The 18,396-nt window shown below is 48.1% G+C and overlaps 2 protein-coding genes and 1 long non-coding RNA gene across 14 annotated transcripts in view; 2 read left to right on the forward strand and 1 right to left on the reverse strand.

Moving 5' to 3' along the window:
- SLC12A8 (solute carrier family 12 member 8) overlaps positions 1-5,637 on the forward strand; it is a 58,771-nt gene extending 53,134 nt beyond the window's left edge. For all 7 annotated transcript variants that reach the window (XM_075093003.1, XM_075093002.1, XM_075092998.1 and 4 more), the window contains 3 exons: positions 148-265; positions 2,636-2,696; positions 5,363-5,637. In XM_075093003.1, coding sequence (XP_074949104.1) covers positions 148-265; positions 2,636-2,696; positions 5,363-5,528 — 345 coding nt within the window. In that variant the 3' untranslated portion in view covers positions 5,529-5,637. The remainder of the gene's footprint in view (positions 1-147; positions 266-2,635; positions 2,697-5,362) is intronic.
- On the reverse strand, positions 5,527-15,140 carry LOC142057279 (uncharacterized). Of its 2 annotated transcripts, none has more exons than XR_012660599.1 (3): positions 14,518-15,140; positions 10,836-12,710; positions 5,527-10,366 (listed from the first exon to the last, which is right to left on the reverse strand). It is a non-coding gene; the product is annotated as an uncharacterized LOC142057279 (long non-coding RNA). The 2 variants fall into 2 exon arrangements; XR_012660598.1 differs by having other exon boundaries at positions 5,527-9,658; positions 10,215-12,710.
- The window catches only part of HEG1 (heart development protein with EGF like domains 1), a 60,181-nt gene continuing 53,888 nt past the window's right edge, over positions 12,104-18,396 (forward strand). For 3 of the 5 annotated variants that reach the window (XM_075092992.1, XM_075092993.1, XM_075092994.1), the window contains exon 1: positions 15,177-15,637. In XM_075092992.1, the coding sequence (XP_074949093.1) occupies positions 15,469-15,637 (169 nt within the window). In that variant the 5' untranslated portion in view covers positions 15,177-15,468. Of the gene's footprint in view, positions 12,176-15,174; positions 15,638-18,396 lie in introns of those variants that run through there. The other 2 variants (XM_075092995.1, XM_075092996.1) reach the window with 2 other exon arrangements.

Below are 18,396 nucleotides of genomic sequence, written 5' to 3' on the forward strand. Positions count from 1 at the left end.
GCTGTGTCTGAAGGTGAATAGTCATTCCTGGGTACTGCAAGGAGGTCAACGGAGCTGGTGGGCTTTGCAGAAAAAGGACTGTCAGCTTGTCATCAACATGTTATCTCATGGACTCTGGGGTAACCCCAAACCTCGTCTTCCCAACAGGCGATTATGTCCCTCATCATAATGTTTGTCATTCAGTGGATCTACACCCTCGTCAGCCTGGGTGCAGCAGTTATTCTGTATTTCTACATTGGCCAAGTGAGCCCAGGACTCCCCCTCGGTGAGTATTTTTTTCTTTTGTATTATTAAATCGTTTAAAAATCCATTAAGCTTTAATTTAAATGAATTAGGAATCAAAGCTCTTGTGTTTAATATGCAGGTGACAGTGAATGCTGAAGTTTGGTTTTGTTGCTAGTTTTAATACATTTTTCTCTCTGGCTCTTTAATTTTATATTGGATTCTAACTGCAACTAGCATGAGTTTGATGGTTTGAACATTGTGCTTATTACTTCAATATATTGTACTTTAAATGGCAAAACCAGATACTAATACTAACACTTAACAGGGATGGCAGATTGTAAATGTATCACAGCAATGAGAAAAATCTGCCATAAATGCATTTTAATAAACTTAATTAATCAATCTAAACCCACCTGAGAAAACTTTAATGAAAATGGGAATTATGACAAGTATCTCATTAAATCTCAGCATTCATAACTGCAGAACAAGAGAACCTTTTGATTCCATAACTAAACAGGTTGAATATGTTGGGAACGTAATCTGGGAAAATACTCTTAGGCAGAGGGCATTAGAAAAGTCTGTGCATGTGATCGGCTTAAACAAGTTCAAAATTAAAGAGCGAAGCACATTCAGAAAGCAGCTCCTGACAGCCTACAGCTCCTTGGCATGGCCACAGGAGGGGTGTGCATTGGTCTGTGTCTCTGAAGGGAGAGTCTGATATGCGCGCTGTGTGCACGTACTTGCGTATTTATGCATCAATACATACATAGGTGCATACATGCATAAGCACCTGCACGTGTGTACGTGTCATTTTTTGACCAAGATGAGAAGCCAAGATAAGAGAAGTCATAAGAACCTGAGTTCATTTTGTCTAAGCCATGCAGAAATAGCTACCGAGGTTTCTTTAGATGAAAGATTGTTAGACACTAGGTAAGTAGGTACTAGATTTCAGAAACCCAGATGATGAGAAACCAAAGAATAGTTGTCACTCAGTAACGATCAAAACATTGCTCACCAATGCTTCTCTTTATACTCTAATTGATTTCTTTTCCATTTAACTGTATGGGATAGTAGAAAAGAGCAGAGATTGTGGATAGTACTTGCTAATTTGTATCTTTTGAAATATATCTAAGTTTTAACAGATTTTTTAATATATTAAGCATATATTAAACAAAACATCAATAAGGTTTTCAGGCTTTGGAGTTTGCTTTTGTATATTCACTATGTTATATCTCTGTCATCTGCTTTTGAAATATTTACCAAAAATTACTTTAAAAATAATTTCTCAGTGTGTAGAGGATTTTGGAAGGTGATCTGAGGAATGGCAGCATAATTAGACATTTTTTTCTTGGTTTCCTTTGCACATCCATTCCCATGCATACAGTAAAACAACTCACGGCAAAGAAAAAGTCAGAAATGAACACTCAAAGTTCAGCCTGATTTTTATTTGGCTGTGAGTGAACATTACTGTGCAGCCACATGGCATCCAATGATCAACGAGTTTCTTCTCCAAAAGACTGAACGACCCTTCTGTCTAGAAAGGATGGGAGACATTGGCTGGAGAGGTGCTCTGCATTAAGGGATAGATGAAGACCTTGGGAGCAGAAATGCTCTGGGATTTCAATAAGTCCCTTCTCCTCTCTTTTTCTGCCCAACAGCCTAAGCCAAATCCAGCAGGCGCTCCTGTTCTCCTCCCTGTCTCTCACCACAAACTTCTGCTGCTGCCAGCTCTGGCACTTCCCTGCCCTTGCAGTGAGCCAGTGCAGGAAACCCGTTCTACAGAGAACTCAGAAAGAATTGGTGTTGGTGTAATAAGCTAAGCCAGCTCTCCATGGGATCAGGTGGGAGGGAATGAATGGTGAGACCATGGCCACCCTGGCTGAGGTCAGTTGAATGGCTCCTCCTGTCTCCCCATCCCTTCATTGGGAATAAGCTTCGCAATCCAGGGAGGAAAAGGTACTGCAGCACGTGTCTGTGCTTTGCTCGCTGCTTTACTGGGGTTTTCACAAGCAGTCAGTCAGCCAGCTCCTGGCAAAGGGTCCCACCGGGCTGCAGTGCCAGGGGTGGGATGGATGTGGCGGCTCCTCTCTAGTGATGACATCTTTAGGAGGTTGCACCCTGATGCTGTCTGTGGGCTTCGTAACTAACATGGCTCCCGAGAGCACATCATCACAGAGCAGTCAGGAAAGGACGGCTGTTCTCTGTGGGAAATTTGGGTTAAGTTTCTTGACACTCATTTAAAAGCTGCAGTTTGGGGAGGCTGCAGGAGTGTTCTCACCATAGCAAAATCTTTGTATACTGAAGGCTAATAACAAGCATGTTGGTTTGAGATTTATGCAAAAATTCAATGGCGTAATGCTATTATGAGAGAATTAGCAGCATACTGACTTCTCGTGCCTTTTCCCTGTAGGAGCAGCAGCAAATTTCAGTTTCTTCAGCTGGATTAAGTCGGTTTTGATCACCTCATGCAGGTTGGTACCAGCCGCTTGGCAGTGACCAAGGCGGTGCTTGTTCCCGTGACCCACTAATGTGTGCAGAGCGCGGTGGCAGAGTTGACTTGCTTATTACTGTAGAGCAGTCCCTTCTTACATACTCAAAGTTATTCTTAATGACAAAAATAAACTGTTTGCTCCTGTTAGCCCGGTGTATGGCTGACCACGTAAGTGGGAGAGCTGGAGCCTCCTCTGCCTTATGTGTGGACACGTCAGCTGCTAACCATATCTCAGGGCATGAAGCTTTATCTTACCCCAAAGGTCTATGCTCAACCTTGGTGGCTCAGGTTGAACTGGAAAATCTCGTAGGAAAGGAGGAACAGGGGACTCCATTTCTTCCTCCCACCATCCATTGAAAGCAAATGACTATGGTAGTGGTGGCACAGGTACACATGGCAGCTGTGCTCAGATTTCAGAGAGGAGATTGAGGGGGGGAAGCTGCGATAGCTACAGGGCAAATACCATAAACAAATTCTTCAGTGAAGGAACCATTCAGTATTGAGTTTGCATGGGACTGCAGTAGTGTCGTCTTGGGCTTTTCCTTCCCAGAAGACCTTAAGGGTTTTGTATGGTTGATTATTAACTAGTTTTGTTAGTCTATTTTGATCCTATTAATTATTAATTCCATCACATTTGGGTTTCCCACAGAGGGTAGTGACCATCCCTGCCACTGTACAATGCAGTGGGATTTTGAGGTTCTCAGTCTGCTGCGTTGCTTTTTTGTTGGGGTGGGTGAACGCTGTAGGAAGGACTGCACAACACAAGCTGCCATGCATTACGTGGGTGAATTTGTTGGCTTCTTAAAAATAAATTAAAGTCTAGGCATTTAAGCACATTGTTATGCAGCCGTGCCTGTCTTGCCAGCTCCTGCCTCTGCCCACAGTCTCTATAACATGGCCACATGCTTTTGGTAGCAGAGGTGTCTTAGGAGAGAAACCAGGGGTGATGGGACCTCTCTTAGGTGGCCACGGCAGGTCTGCGGCATGGCTAAGAACAGACAAGTTGGTTCTCCTGCATCATGTCCATCCATCTCTCTACTAGACCAGTGGATGTCTCTGAGTGTGGGACTGGGTCCCTGAAGACCTACCTGACCTGCATGTGTCTTACCATGAATAGCTTTGTTCACGCAGCTACTGCTGCCTCTCACAGCAGTTGTGTAAAGCTATACCCTTGCCTAAGCATTAGGAAATGAGAGCCCAGGTTAGACAGACTACCCAGAAGAGGAGGAGTGAGGGGGTGCAGAGGGTGTGCACTGTTTTCTGCGTATCTCATTTGGAGTGAGGGGTTGTTCCCTGCCCCTTCTCGCAATGTCTGCTGGACCAATGACACGAGCCCAGGCCAAGAGTGAGGAGGTGAGGACAGGAACAGGGTGCATGGGGCTTTGCTGAAGCACTGCCAGAATTACTTACGGCACAGTGAGTCAGACCCCACTGCTTCGTATCCCGGACACTTGTCTGTCCAGTTCCACCTCAGCAATGGGATGGATTTGTGGCAGGTCATTTCAGCTCGGTGCATCTATGACGATGGAGCAGGATTTTCCTCCCAGTTGTCCCTTGGTGTGTCTTCTGCCCTTTGTCAGAGGTTCCCCACAGGAGGCTGGTTGAGATGCAAGGCTTCATGGAGAGTTACCATGTGTGGAAAGGAGAAACTATCCCTCCTGGAGGGGCAGCCCTGCTTGTCATGGGTAGAGGTGCTGTTGTTGCAGGGCCATTTTATCCTGTGCGTTACCAGACCAGCACAGTTGTTAGTGCTTCGGTGAGTGCAATCAATAAGCAAAGACCCTGCTGAGGAGGGCTAAGTGGGGAGCCGGCGAGCGCCCAAGGCAGAAAATGATCCTATTTCTTTCTCCTCAAAGAGTGAAATCTCTGGCTCAGCCAGCCAGCTTGGTCACCTTATTGTAATACCAGGGCTCCTGTTCATGGTGGCACAAAGACAATTTTGGCTCTGCTTGTGGGTCAGGTGGGTCATTCTGAAGCCCACCTTTGCTAGGCTGCAAGAAATTGCATTGAAGTAATTTATAGGTTTTTCTTAAGGTCTGTTTTCCTGAAATCCAGGCAAGATATTTTAATGAATTTAAGGTAAAGAAGAAATCTCATTAGACTGCAAGAGAGTTGGAGACAACCAAGGATCCTGGACACCTCTAAGGCTCTTAGGTGCTCAGTGAGGTCTGAGTTGGTGCTATAAGCTCCTACAGTTTTGATTTGCAGATGTGCAGTAAGGTTTTTCTGAAATCAGCCTCTGGGATAAAGAGATTGCAGGAAAATCTCCTCTTTCATTTGAAAGAGTTATAAAAATAATTGTACACCAAAGCTTAGGAAGCTGTAAGAAGGGTATTTTTCATTAGAAACGGTTCATGCTCCTTCTGCACAGTGTGGAAAGCGTTTGCCATACCCAACATCCAAAAAGGAAACGTATTTGCTAAGAAAAAATATATTTTCCAATGTTTGCTGGGGGAAGGAGTATTATTTTTTTGTGTGTACCTTCGAAAAAAAATGTTTTAAGATTAGTTCTATACCTCCAAAGGGTGCCAAGAAGGATTTAGCCTGTTCTCAAAGTGCCCTGCCTTGTTTGTGCAGCCAAGAGCACAGCTGCTAATGGATGGCAAACAAGGGGTGATGCACCCGCCTCTGCTTTTCTGTTTGCAGGAGAAGGCCATCTCCCAAGGAGCAGATTGTGGTGACACCGTCCTTTGCAACAGTCGGCATGGAGACCACACAGCTCACTGAGGAGAACGCAGATTTTGCCTCACGGGACCGCTATCACCAGTCCTCACTTATCAGCAGAGAGGAGTTTGGGAAGCAATTCCAGTAAAGGACACAAAAAAAAATCAGGCCACTTCAAAAAGCATTTCGAAATCCTAATGGCTACCACAGTGCCTTGTGAAATACTTGAATAGATACAAAAAGGATGTGAACAGTTATTTATATATTCAAGGCTTGTTTGTTTATGCAAACTACAACATTGCAGGGTTTCAATTCTTATCCAAAATGGGGGGAAAAAGCGAACTGAAAGGGCCAGTCCAGGGAAGTGATGAGTTGCTGAGGACAATATAATCCTTTTAAAGAATTCAGTTATAAGCCCTGCTGAGCTCTTAAGACTGTCGCTGCTATAAAAGCTTACGGCACCCTATTTCAAATGTCCCCTGGGTGACTATGGGCGCTTTGTGCCCAGGAGCGGTGACCTTGGCAGCAGGAGCCATCACCCCGCTCCCAGCTGTGCCACGGATGGGTGCAACCTTCCAGGTCAATTCACTTCTCTCAGTATGAATTTGCCTGCTTGAAATACAGTAATTTTCTACCTCAGCGTTTTAATTAGCAAGGTCTTAGGAAGTACTTTAAGGCATTAGACAATAGGCCGGAATCAGTGGCAAGTGCAAGAAGATTATGAAATATATTCACAACTGGAATCACACATTTAAATGTAGTAATGCAGTGTAATGACCTCTACTGTGAAACTGTGAAATGATGTCTTCGAAGCTGTTCATAGTGATTTCCCACATCCTTTTTGACATGACACCTGGGACCTGACAACATAGCTGGGCCCAAAGAGAGCATCTCCTGGCTGAAGGGACAGATGATTCAGAAGTGCCTTAACAAAATATGTTTAGCCTCATCTTTGCTTATTTTGCTTAAAGCCCATCCCATAGTGAGCTCCCATAAGGAGCCGTTTCTCCCACTGCCATGATCTAGAGTGCAGGACGTTCAGCCAGGGATGCTGCAGGATTTACTGTGCAGACCTTAGGGTAGGTGGGCAGTGGCTGTGGGGTGAGGGCTTGCATGGATGCCCCTGTCACCATTGCTTCCGCCCCCCAGGGAAAAAACCCTCCACTGAGTGCTGTCCTGACTGCAGGCAGCGGTCCTGACAGAGACCTGGGGAGGTGCTAGGGAGGGCTCTGGGTTGAGGCAAGCCCCAGCACCACAAATCAGTTCCGATGCTAAAAGGAGGGGGAAATCACTGACTTTCATCTCGGAGCATTTCAGCATTTAGATTGTTTATTTCTCCTTCTGTGCACTAGAAATTTGAGATACCAGAAACTCCTCTCCATACTTGCTGTGGGCACACTCGATGCCTTTGAGTGCTGGGGTCATTCAGCTTGCCAGCACTTGGCACGCTGGTGTTACCAGCCTTGGGGGACCCTCTGTCCTATCTCCTGGTCTGGCCAGCTGCAGCTTTGGCTCTTCCAGTTTTTTTTTTACAGTGGGAAGCAAAGGAAGCTTTCTGCTGAGATGAAGAAGAGAGTGATCCTGGCGCACTGCAGAAAGCATATTCATTTTTCAAGGTCACAGGTTACAAAGTGTTTTTTAACTTTCAGTATCTCAATAGAGCTAAGAGGGAAGTTATGCTTGTGGGGCCAGCTCTGAGCCGCCTCAGGTCAGTCGTTCTGTGTGGGTAACGCTCCTTCCAGGGTTCCTTCCTTCCATTGCCTTTGGTTTCTAAAGAGTCTGGATCTGTTGTGGGGATGTGGGTCCATGCTGAAGCTTCCCTGGGGTCCCCTGGGACCAGCAGCTCCAGAGAGCCATTCCTGTGCTCATACTCTCCTTGACCTTGGCAGCTACTGCTGTTGTGCAGGCTCCAAACACTCCTTGGTGCTGACCCCCTGGTGGGAAGCCACATGGTCCTGTGTTATGCCCTGTTACAGTTTGACACACAATCATAATGCCATTACTGTAAAATCTTGTGTTTCATAAAGTCCTGTTGCATCAAAATATTGCGGGGTGCCTTACATCCTAAGGTGGGCATTGCCCAGCCCCATGCTTCTCTAGCTTGGACAAAAGAAAACCCCAGAGCATGACGTGAAGTGATTAATGGGCAGGAATTCCTGGGTTAACTTTTTTTTGTTAGCTCCTAAACAACTTATTTTAATAAGGCAGCAATCAGGAGATCTGAGAGGGAAGATGGGGAAGGTCCCTTGGTCATGTACCTTGCCTGGGAGCTGTGCTGGCTGAAGCCGGATGACTTGGTGGTGCGGAACGTTTTCCTCTCTGACACTGCAGTCCCTGCTCTTCCCCAAAACTGGGATGTGATGAGCCAGAAATACAAGCAGCTTCTCCCTTGGGCTAGCAGTATTGGGAAAGTGCCCCACAGCTTTGCTTTCAGCCGACCAAGTCTGCAGCCGCTCTTCTCTTCCCTTGCCACCACTGGTCCTGCCCCTTCTTTAGCTCCAGCAGTCCTTTGCATCCCTGTGTTCTCTGGAACAATTTTGGTTGTGTTTGCCCACTGGTGAAACCTCCGCCAGCTGCTGGAGGGAAGCACCGTGCTGTGCAGGGCCTCAGAGAAGACATCCAGAGGACTCGGGGGTGCAGGGATGGGTCATGACTCAGTCTTTCTGGTTAAAGGCAGTAGCGGGGCTGGCATCAGCACCTGATGGCAATAGCTGCTATAAGGACATGGCAGCAGAGGAGATGCTCTGCAGAGTACATCATTCTCATTCCGGGGATTTCTGATCTTCAGGCTGCACGTGGTGCTGCTGGAAAAACTCTCCCACCTCCTCCACAGCACAGCAGGATCCAGCTCTCTCTACCACTCGGTAAGTGTGGACTCTTGGTCCTTTCCTCCCCTTATATCCGCAAGGGAGGAATGCATTGCGTAGGGCTGGTTTCCTTGCTGCCGTTACAGGTTATGACTATAGCAGCTTTCCTGTTTAATCTTTGAAAAGCACGTGCTGATCTTTCCCGGTGCATTAGCTCTGGCATGGTAAGAGTGGAGTGAAGACTTGTTTTAGCACTGTATCCCCAGAGTCGCTAGTATTGGAGACTCGATGAGTTCAGGCATGCAGGGATTTGCACATCAAGGAGACTTTGCCAGCGAGAAAGAAAGAGCAGTTGCATGGCCAAAGATAAGGGTGTCTAAAAAATGGGTGAAATTAAGGGTAGGAATTCATCAGCTTCATGTTTAGTGGTTGAAAGGAAGAAATGCAGGTGGAGATTGCCACAGTGAGTGGCAACGTGCTGCTTTCGCCCCCCCCGGGAGCCAGGCTGTGACTCCAGGTGCTGCAGCTTTCATGATTATTCAGGTTCCCTGAAGGTGGGTTTGGGACCCAGCTCTGAGCATCATATGTCCCATAGGTTGCAGCTTGGTTAATGTCATCATGCAAAGGCCCTCCTATCTTCTAAGCTGCGTAAGCTTTGTTTGCATCTATAATAATTATCTTTTCAGCTGGAAATTTTACTTTTTTATTATTATTATTTGAGAAATGAGAATGTTTTGCAAGGGGTCAGGGCGTGAAAACATTTGTTTTAGAGAGATATGGCTGTAAAAGCCCAGTTCTGTTTCTGTTTGAAGACTCCAGCTGTAAACTGGTGGCTCTAGTTTTGATGCTTCCTTTGCAGAACATACAAGCACAGAAGGTAGTGGAGGATAAATATTTTATTACTTGCCTTGCAGTATTGCCTGGAAGCTCATGCTGTGTTTGTGATCCCACAGCACTAAGCGGGTCCAGAAATCAGAATCTTCTGCCTCAAAAAACTTGCAGCACAAATAGTCAAGACTAAGAATGGGCAGGAGAAAAAGTGAAGTTTTATTGTGATATTGGCACTAAGAGACAGGTCTTCGGTATAAATTGTCATCGTCCACCTGAGTGTACCATTAGGAGTCTGCATGGGAAAAACAAAGCTCCTTAAATCCATAGTTTAGCTCAAACCCATTTTTTTTTCTGTCCTCTTGGCTCTCTCTTGATCAGTTTTCAGTTTTCTTGGATGGTCTTTGTTGTGTACAGCAGCCAAAAAATCATACACCTGCCAGGGCTGCTTTTTCATGGCAGACGGCTGTGACCACAGCGTTGGAGTATGAAAAAAATGATGACAAAATATGAAATGATGCTTCTGTACATGGCTGAATTTAAGTATGGGGAGGCTTTCTGTGCCCTGTGAGCTGGCACGCTCTCACCTGGGCACCTCTGGTTCAGACAGGCAGAGTTTCTTAAACACCACCATACTTAGCACCTGCAAGGTTGGAAGAGGTTTGCTGAATCACAGGAGCCAGCCTAGGATTAACATTTAGGTGAGTGGGAAGCTGAGGTTATTTGAATTATTGCCCTTACCTGGTGAATTTTAGAAAAGGCATTTACTGGGATAAAAGAGAGAAAATTTGGTAGACAACCTATACATTTGGTAACTTTATATAGAAGAGGTATATAATGGACTTGATTATATTCCTGGCTCCATGGTGGTGTGTTGCTGAGACCCAGATTTGGCAGAGCATTACTTAAACCTGAGAAAAGGTGAGACCTCAGTGGTAACAGCCTTAAAAGCTATGGACGAAAAGCTCTAGCAGCAAACTGCAGGCTAGAAATAAATAGCTTTAAAGCCCGTATGGCAGAAGAAAGGCTCTTTCTGTTTCCACCTTCTGCCCCTCATGGCTTTTTTCCACACGACTTTCATGCATGTTACCCCCACCTGCCTGAGCCTGTGCCCCCGATACCTGGGATTTGCCCCCCTCATGCAAAAGCAAATGGAAGCATGGGCATGCTCCCAGAAATGCAGCGGTCAAGGAGCGCACCTGTAACTTTATTGGATCCAAATGTTGCTTGTAAACTTTGGCAGGGGCTTGTTTTTGGATTTTAAGGGCGCTGCTGTGCAGTGTTTTGCTCAGCTCCAAAATGGCCGGGTTTTTCTTGATGTGCTCCAAACCAGAGCTGGTTGAAAAGGGTCCTGAAAGAAATAAATCAGAAATTTAGAATTGCTTCTTCCCCGCAAGGTTTAAAAGGCTGATCTTTTGTTTTTGTTTTTACCCAGAAAATATGGGATTTATTTCCAGTGATGGATTCAAAATGCAACGTCATTTTAATTTGTTGTGCATTTTTCTGTGAGGGATGAGAAGAGATCACAAGACCTGTATCCATCCTGACCTCCAAATGTCAAGTATCTGGAACAAGCAGCTTCCAAGGGAGGTACAAGGCGAGCAGTTCTTGTAAAAATAAATCAATAAAATACCACCACCCCCAAAATTTCAAGAAAAATAGTCAGGTACTAAGTGCCTTTTGGATGATTGGGATCCATTAATGGATGGCTTACGGCATCAAGAGGAGATGGGGAAGGTAATTAATTACTCAGGAACTATCTGTCCACTTCGGAAACTCAGGACTTTTAATAACAAATTCCAGGAGTAGAAAATACTCACTTTGTACCTTAATTCATCATCAGCGTAAAACTTGTCTGAGGTTTATGAGCCTGATCCAAGTTTTGGACAGATCTGGGCTGAGATTCAAGGGAGCCGCAGGAGTTTCATGACATTGGCCGGGGCTGTGAAAAGCTCCTATAGAACTGGAGAGAAGGGACCGGTCAACATAATCCTGACGAAGTGCTACAGAGATGCCTCTTCTGTAGAGACCCCAGGGGTCTTTGGTGATTTCAGACTGAAAAAATGCAGAATCGGGCAAATTTGGTTGTGTGTCTCTGGCCCCTTGGGCTGGAAAGTGGAAATCAAGGTGAAACAAAAACAAACTACGGTTTTCCTCCCCCAAAACAAGGTGATAATTAATCAACATATGATATCAATCATGTTTTTCATAGTTATGTTTTAAGGCTTCCTGTATTGCTGGTTTTTTGTTTGGGGTTTTTTTTTGTTGTGTTGTTTTGGGGGGTTTTTTTGTGTTTGATTTTTTTTTAGCTCCTTTGTGTATTGAATGTGCTGGTTGCTTCCAGATGGAAGCATTATATGCATTTTATACATAATTTGGGGAGACATTTGAGGTCACAGCCTCTTTCAGGAGGATGCTGTGGCATTATTTTACATCAGGGTTTGCCTGGTCCAGCCAGTTCCTCAGGCACAATTTCATGCATTTAAATCTCCTATTAGTTTTGTGCTCTGAAGGCGGGAGGGGAGCAGCCCTCAGCGCGGAGCTGCCCTGTAACCATTATTAGTGGGATGCAGCAGCGGCGCGTGCAGTCATGCCACGGGGATAAAAAACTCCAGGACCCCACGGGCAAAAGCTGAGGGCTGGCAGCCATCACTGAGTGCTCGTGCTCCACACAGCCACCTTCATCCTGCTGCAGCGCATCCTCCTCCCACCACCAATGCTTCTTCCCTGGCCTCCCAAGAGCATATCTAAGGCGATGTAGGCGTGGTACCCCCACCACACTACCCTCTGCAGCCCCAGTTGAGAAAAAAAACCCGCTTCTTATTTATTAAAAAAAAAAAGTGAGATTTTTCTCTCCATGTTTTCGTGTGGCTGTTGGAGCTGGATCTCAAAAATTTTAGTCAAATTGACTTCTTCAGTGCAGGGATATTCCTTACGAAGCAGCGAGGGTAGGAGTAAAATATCATGGCAGGAAAACACAGTAGCTTTACTTTTACAGCCACTAAACCTTGGCAAATTAAGCGTGGGGGCAGGGAAGGGATTGCATTTGGGAAGTCCAAAACTGCCTGAATATTGGTGTTTCCTTTCCAGGTGCTTGTGAATAATGTGCTGCTCATAACTGGAACTGAGATGGAGAGAAGAGAGAGATTATTTTCTGATGGTAAATACCGGTTTAAATACGTGGGTTCACACCGCAGGACTCTTGCCCCAGCTGAGGCCGGCGAAGGCAGCAGCCTCACCACTGCCACGTGCATCAGAGGCTGCAGTGGGCAATCCCCAGACCTGCTGGCCAGCCCGGTGGTGTTTTTTCCCACCTATATTAATCTGTGCCAGGATGCAGCCAGTTCAAGGGCAGCGCAGGGTCCTTCGGCCAGCATTTCCTGGTGCTGGCCATGCGTACCGGAATATGGTCCTCATGGTCGGGCCCCTCACGGTCACAAATGCCCTGTTTGGCTCAGAAAGGCAGCCTTACGGCAGCTCGGGCAGGTTTAATGGCAATTTGGGAGGGGGTGTTAGCTCCCCCTCCCCCCCCAGAGGGGGTTATTCCGGGTCTTCAGTGCTCACAGCTCCATGGGTCATGCTATGGATGCACTGCAGGGGCCCAGGGAGATGGAGCCATTCAGTACAGACACTGGTTGTTCTTTCAGCAACGTTTGTTTTGCATTTTCCTGCTTCTGCTATTGCTCTCGATGCGCCTGTTGAGTAAAACAGTAGGAAGAATTTATTGAGATTTTTTTCAGAAAAGCATTTAATACCATGCTTCCTGCGGGTTGGATTTATAGCCTGGGAGGATGCAGTAAAAGCCAGGAGCTGCTACATGGCTTAAAAGTTGGGGAAGTTGCTTGGAGAAGGTGGGGGGGAAAGGGATGAGAGCTCTAGGCTCAGTGTTAGGCCCCTCAGGCTTGAGAGTGAGTGGACATGAGAGCATCCACTTCATATCAGGGCTGGGTTTAGCTTTGAATTGCCCCATGCAGCCCTGATGTTGTACCGTTGCCCTCAGAGAGGTTTCTCTGCCCCTGCTGACTCACCTGTATCACTTAGTTCAAGTATGTAGGAAAGTGTCAGATTTGCTTGTTGGCAAGGCTTCCGTTCCAGGGACTAACAAAACTTTCTGAAGAATCATAATTATTACTGATGTTACCTATTATCTTAGGAATCAATAACGTGGAGTCCTGCATTTTAAGTATACAGATAGGCCCAAGTATTTGAGCTGGTGCTCTAGACTCCCTGCACCATCTCCCAAAGTATTGAAATATTTTACAGCTCTTCACCTGAGCTTTAACTTGGTTCCATGATGGCCCAGTACTTAGTTGTGTATCAGTATCTCCATCTTGTCAATGAGGAAGGTTTTTTTAACACAGCCTGTTCCATAAAGAACATATAAATACATTGACACAGGCTGATGGAGTTTATGTGTGCGTATGTGGATCATGCACCTTGGTGGTAACTGCCTGTGGTTTCTGGGTCACTCGGATGTCCTCCTTTGCCAGGACTGGGATGTTTACTTGTATAATTACAGTGTCGTCGGGATTTGTTTGCATTTCATTTCCTAACGTGTAGTACTTCCCAAACCAACAGTAGCTTGACTTGTTCTTTGAGTTTCAGCAAATTTGAAGCAAGAAGATTCCAAAAGTCATAAGGAATAGAATAGAGAATGGGTTGATAGAGGCAGTACCTCAAAGGGCTGCCTTTTCCAGTGGTTTAATCTACGATTATGCAAGCATCAGAGTGAAGATTCCCAGGTGTGCTTCACTGCAGAGCTGTGTGGGAGGGTGCAGAAAGCACCCGCACGTTGAGAGAAAAGTATAGGAGCAGGGGAGGCCAAGTCCTGTGTCTGGGTAAAGCCAAGGACATGACCATGCTGGTGTGGGCTCATCAGTGCCACCTTTTGGGTGGAAAGAGGCTTTCAGGAGAGTTTGTGTTTATCAGCCATTGATTTCTGCTTTTGGCGAAGAGAGAAACAGGGAGTGGGGGGCTGCGGACCACATCTGGGTTTCATCCGAGGCCGCACCTATCTGGATGTGGTATAGTGTCACTTGTCACCCCCTTCAGAAGGTCGGATTCTGCTTGGTATGTGGAAGATAAGCCTGATTCTGAAACAGCTTGAGGGAAAAGCAAAGGGCCCAGGAGCGACTTGGGGGAGAGGCTGCCCAGGACGGGTTTATGTCCCCTGGGGAGGGAGAGCTCCGCGGGGACACCAAACCCGGCGCGCATCGGGATGCCAGCAGCCTGGGCAGAGCCCGACCTGCTGCTCCATGGCGTGCTCTCTCGCAGAACCAGGAGCATGAAGTTATGAAAGGGAGTTTCAGAACAATAAAGGGAAATCCTTTGCCTCCCGTACAGCCCAGCCTGGGAAATACACCCCGCAAGAAGCTGCAGCCTCAAACGCTGCTGCTGGCATTTAAGAGAGTGGGTTAGTTTTATAACCAATAAAAGATTTGAAGTTATTTGGCAAGGACTTGATCTCGATAGGAATTAATTTTGGGGCTATCTAATGCTCACCACACTCATCCGGAAAGAAACTTTTCAGTCTTGCAGAGCAGTGCACAACCGGCCAGGTCTTCCTTTGCTTCAGTAGCCGTATCGGTCGCAGCCAGAGACACGATAATGGACTCGATCGATCCATGCCTGGCTTTGTTTCCCCAGTAGCGCAAAAACGAGCGCGGAAGCGTAACGGAGCCGACTTCCCCGTAGCCGTGCGGGACCCGGGCAGGGCGGGCGAGGCGGCGTGCGCGGCGCCCTTGTTGCAGTCGGGTTGTTTTGGCCCGCTCCCCGCCGCCCTCCATCGCGCGTGGGGCCTGGGAAATGAAGCAGGGCGATGCCACCCAACGCCTTCGTGGGGCAGCGGGGCGCGGAACTTGCACGCTGTTTGCATTTAAGCGCGGTAGCGATAAGGCTGCGGTACCGGGGCACCTCTTCGGCGGCTTGCGGCTGGGGGGGGGTGGTGGGCAAGGGGGGGGGGGATGATGTTTCCTGATCGCCCGGTGCAGCTGGGATGCATCGGGAAAAATAAAGTGAAGATTAAAAATAATCCCGCTGATGCTGCGCGCGGCCGGGGGAGGGGGCGGCCGCTGGGGGCCGGCCCGGCCCGGGGGGGGGGGGGCCGTGCTGAGCCGGGCCGTGCTGAGCCGAGCCCAGCCGCGGCGGGGTGATGTCAGGTTCGAGGAGGAGCCTCCGCCGCCTGCCCTTTTACTTTCGGGCGCCGGCACTTGGCTGCAAGCTGCTGCCGCTGCTAGCCGCCCCCCCCCCCCCCCCCCGCCAGCTATGGGGACCCCGCGCTTTTAAAGCCGCCCTCTGCGCCGCCCCGGGGGGGGGCACCGTGAATTAATTAAAAATCGCTGTTTACGTGGTTATTCATTGCCCCGCTGCGGGCATGTGAACAACCACCACCACCACCATACCCCCCCCCCCCCGCCCCACCACCATCACCCCCCTACACCCACCCGCAGCGCCATGCCGGCAGCCTGCACCCTGCTGCTGCTGCTGGGGCTGGTCCCGCCGGCCGGGTCGTTGCCCCTCGCTTCCCCACGGCGTCGTCTTCTTCCTCCTCCTCCTCCTCCGTCCCGAAGCCGTCTCGGCCGCCCTTACTCGCCTCCCGCCGCGGGACACGCCGGCAGCCCGGGTGAGTGTCCCTGTCGCCGTGGGGGTGTGGATGGGGAGGGGATTTGGTCCTGGCAGCGGTCGCAGGGCGGCGGAGAGCACTCCCGCGGCGTGGGACCCCACGCACTCTCCGCCACCCCGCGACCGAGGGTCTCTGAGCATCCCGGCATCACCCCGAGCTGCGTTGCAACCCCTCCACCCCAGCATCCCTCTCCGAAGAACTTTTAACCCTGCCCAGCCCATCAGTGGTACAGACAAGCGCTTCAGTGGGTGAAGGTTTGGGATGGGAATTGTGGGTGGGAAACTGTAAACACATTGGAGTTGCGTGGACTGACTCAAAGGCAAGCAGTGGAAACTTCACAGGGGAACTTGAGGAAGGTTCTCGTGGGCACCAGGGCTGACCCACGAAATGCTTCCCAGGTGGGAAATCTGTGGCTCTCGTAGGTGGTCTTCAGGGTCCGTGTCACCTACTGCTCATCCTCAGACATGGCCTCATCTCACCTTAGGTGCTGACTGACATCCAGGTGTGGGGACTGATGCCGTCAGCTCTCTATAAATACCCTCTCTCTCTGCATTGCCTACAGACTGTCAGATTAGTTGTGTATAAAGTCACATTTTTCCTCGCCTGCCACATCTACAGTGTCATTATGAGGAGCAATGACTAGTTTAGTGCTTTACAAATGACGCTGAATTTGGTTTCAGCACAGGATAAACCATATTTTTCCCAGAACAAGCAGGACTCATTTCAAGTGTCACGCAGTAAACTGGTTCACTTAGTTGCTGAAGAAGACACATAGCTCTCAGGATGACTAATTCTCGATGAGTTTGGAAAGCACTGGCTGTCTGCAGGTGGTATAAGGAAGTCCAATATGTCAAAATAGTCCTGTGTATGTTTGAAGTAGGTTCTAAGATTGCTTACCTGCCTGAGCTGGACTGTTGAATTTCATCTTTTAATTCCTGATGTGAAAAGAATATCATGCTTTGGTACTTGGGGTTACATTTGTTTTCATGGAGCTATACAATTTCAGGAAATGTGACAAAACTCCATTTATAACATTTTAGTTTTCTTCACAAACCCAAAGCGTGCCTTTGCAAGAGGTATCCCTGCTAAACCAAATGTATGTTTGGGGACAACAACTTGGATGTACCCTGCAGCGGATTAGAGAGAACCTAACTAACAGCGTTTGTGTGAGAGCAGCCTGGTGACTAGGATACTGCACCGAAATGAAGGAGATTGGGTCTGTTCCCAGCTCAGCCACTTCTTTGTGCCACTCTGAGTGTCAGTTCGCCCTCCATACGGGGAGAGAAGAATGCTGTCTTACCTGCTATCAACCTTGTGAAGATAAAATCTACAACTTGCCAGCAAAGTGCTTGCCTATTATTTGATGACAGCTGCGCAAATTCCTTGGTGGATAGAAAAAAATATTTAATTTAATCTCAGCTTTTGAGATGGCATCTTTTCCTGTGACCTTGATGACTCCTGAGAGTCAGTGGAGGAATGCGTTTCCTTTGTTAAGAGTCTGAAAAGCTTGAACTATCTGTCCACATGCTTGAAAAGCCATTTGTCTGGCTACCAGCATCTGACCGCCCGGCTCAGCGGTGGAAGCTTTGCCCCGTGCTGCCTGTGCTCAGCAGCTACAGGTGCTCATGAATCATGTCAACTCCGTCCAGAAGAAAGGGGGGACGCATCGTGAAGGAGTGCTAAATAACTCAGCAGTAGCTTGCTCCCTAGCAAACAGCATCATGAATTACGCCTGGTCCTGACAGCTGCGATTCACTCACTGTTAGCTACAGCTCTATGCTTGTCAGTCAAGGGAATTGTTTGGTGTTATGGGAGCGGGCTGATGGGAGCGCCTGAATCACTCCTAGGTTGAGCTGTAGGCGTTTGAGAAATCACTGTTGTCTGTCTCACCACTGCTCCTACCCCTCGGAGGTGTTTTTAACCTTTGAAAATGCTTGCTTGAAGCAGGGTGGAGTGTTTCTTGTGAACCCATCGCCGCCGTGCTACGTGGAAATGAAGATTACATCTCCGTTTGAAACGAGTCTGAGGTTAGGTGGCAAAAGCCCTTGCTTGGGCAGGGCTTAGCGAGCAGATGGTGAGGCAGTAGGTATAGAAATGGGGCTTTTGAGTCTCTCACGAAACATGGAGCGAGGGAGCTGGGTGGGCTCCGGGCTGCGCTGTGGAGCCTCGCTGCCTTCCCTGGCCTGCCTGCATCTGCCGCCCCTCCCTGCCAAACCCACTGTGGGCTTGTCTGGTGAAGAAATGAGGACAGATGGCTTTCGCATGTTGTTAAAGTACAAGCTGAATCCAGGGAGAAGAACATAGGAAAAAAAAATGAACTAGGACGCAGTAGAGTTAAAGCATCATCAAACCCCTCTGTGAAATTCCTCCTGGCAGCTGTTTTACATGAGCGCCAGGCAAGCCGAAGGGCATCGTCTGCCGCCAGCCTGGGTCGGGTGGGGGTTCGGTTACAAGCTCTGTCCTCCTGCAGATCTCCTTATTTCAGGTTTCCCATCTGTAAAATGGGGATAATTCCAGTGAAACCATGGGGACAGTGGAGGTGGCACCGAGCCCCTGACAAAGTCACTATGGCTGGGGTCTCCCCCTATTTCTGCATTGTCCCTTTTCCCTTTATTTCTGACCTGCACCGCTGCCCTGCCATGCTACTCGGCACAGCGCAGGGCTGCCGGCAATGGGCTTGCCCTGAGAAGTTGATCTGTTTTTCTGCAATCCGTGTCCATCTTTCCGTCCTTTCTCCCTCTCTCCCATGCCAGCTGCTG

The sequence above is a fragment of the Phalacrocorax aristotelis genome, chromosome 5, assembly GCF_949628215.1.
Source record: "Phalacrocorax aristotelis chromosome 5, bGulAri2.1, whole genome shotgun sequence".
Taxonomy (NCBI): domain Eukaryota; kingdom Metazoa; phylum Chordata; class Aves; order Suliformes; family Phalacrocoracidae; genus Phalacrocorax; species Phalacrocorax aristotelis.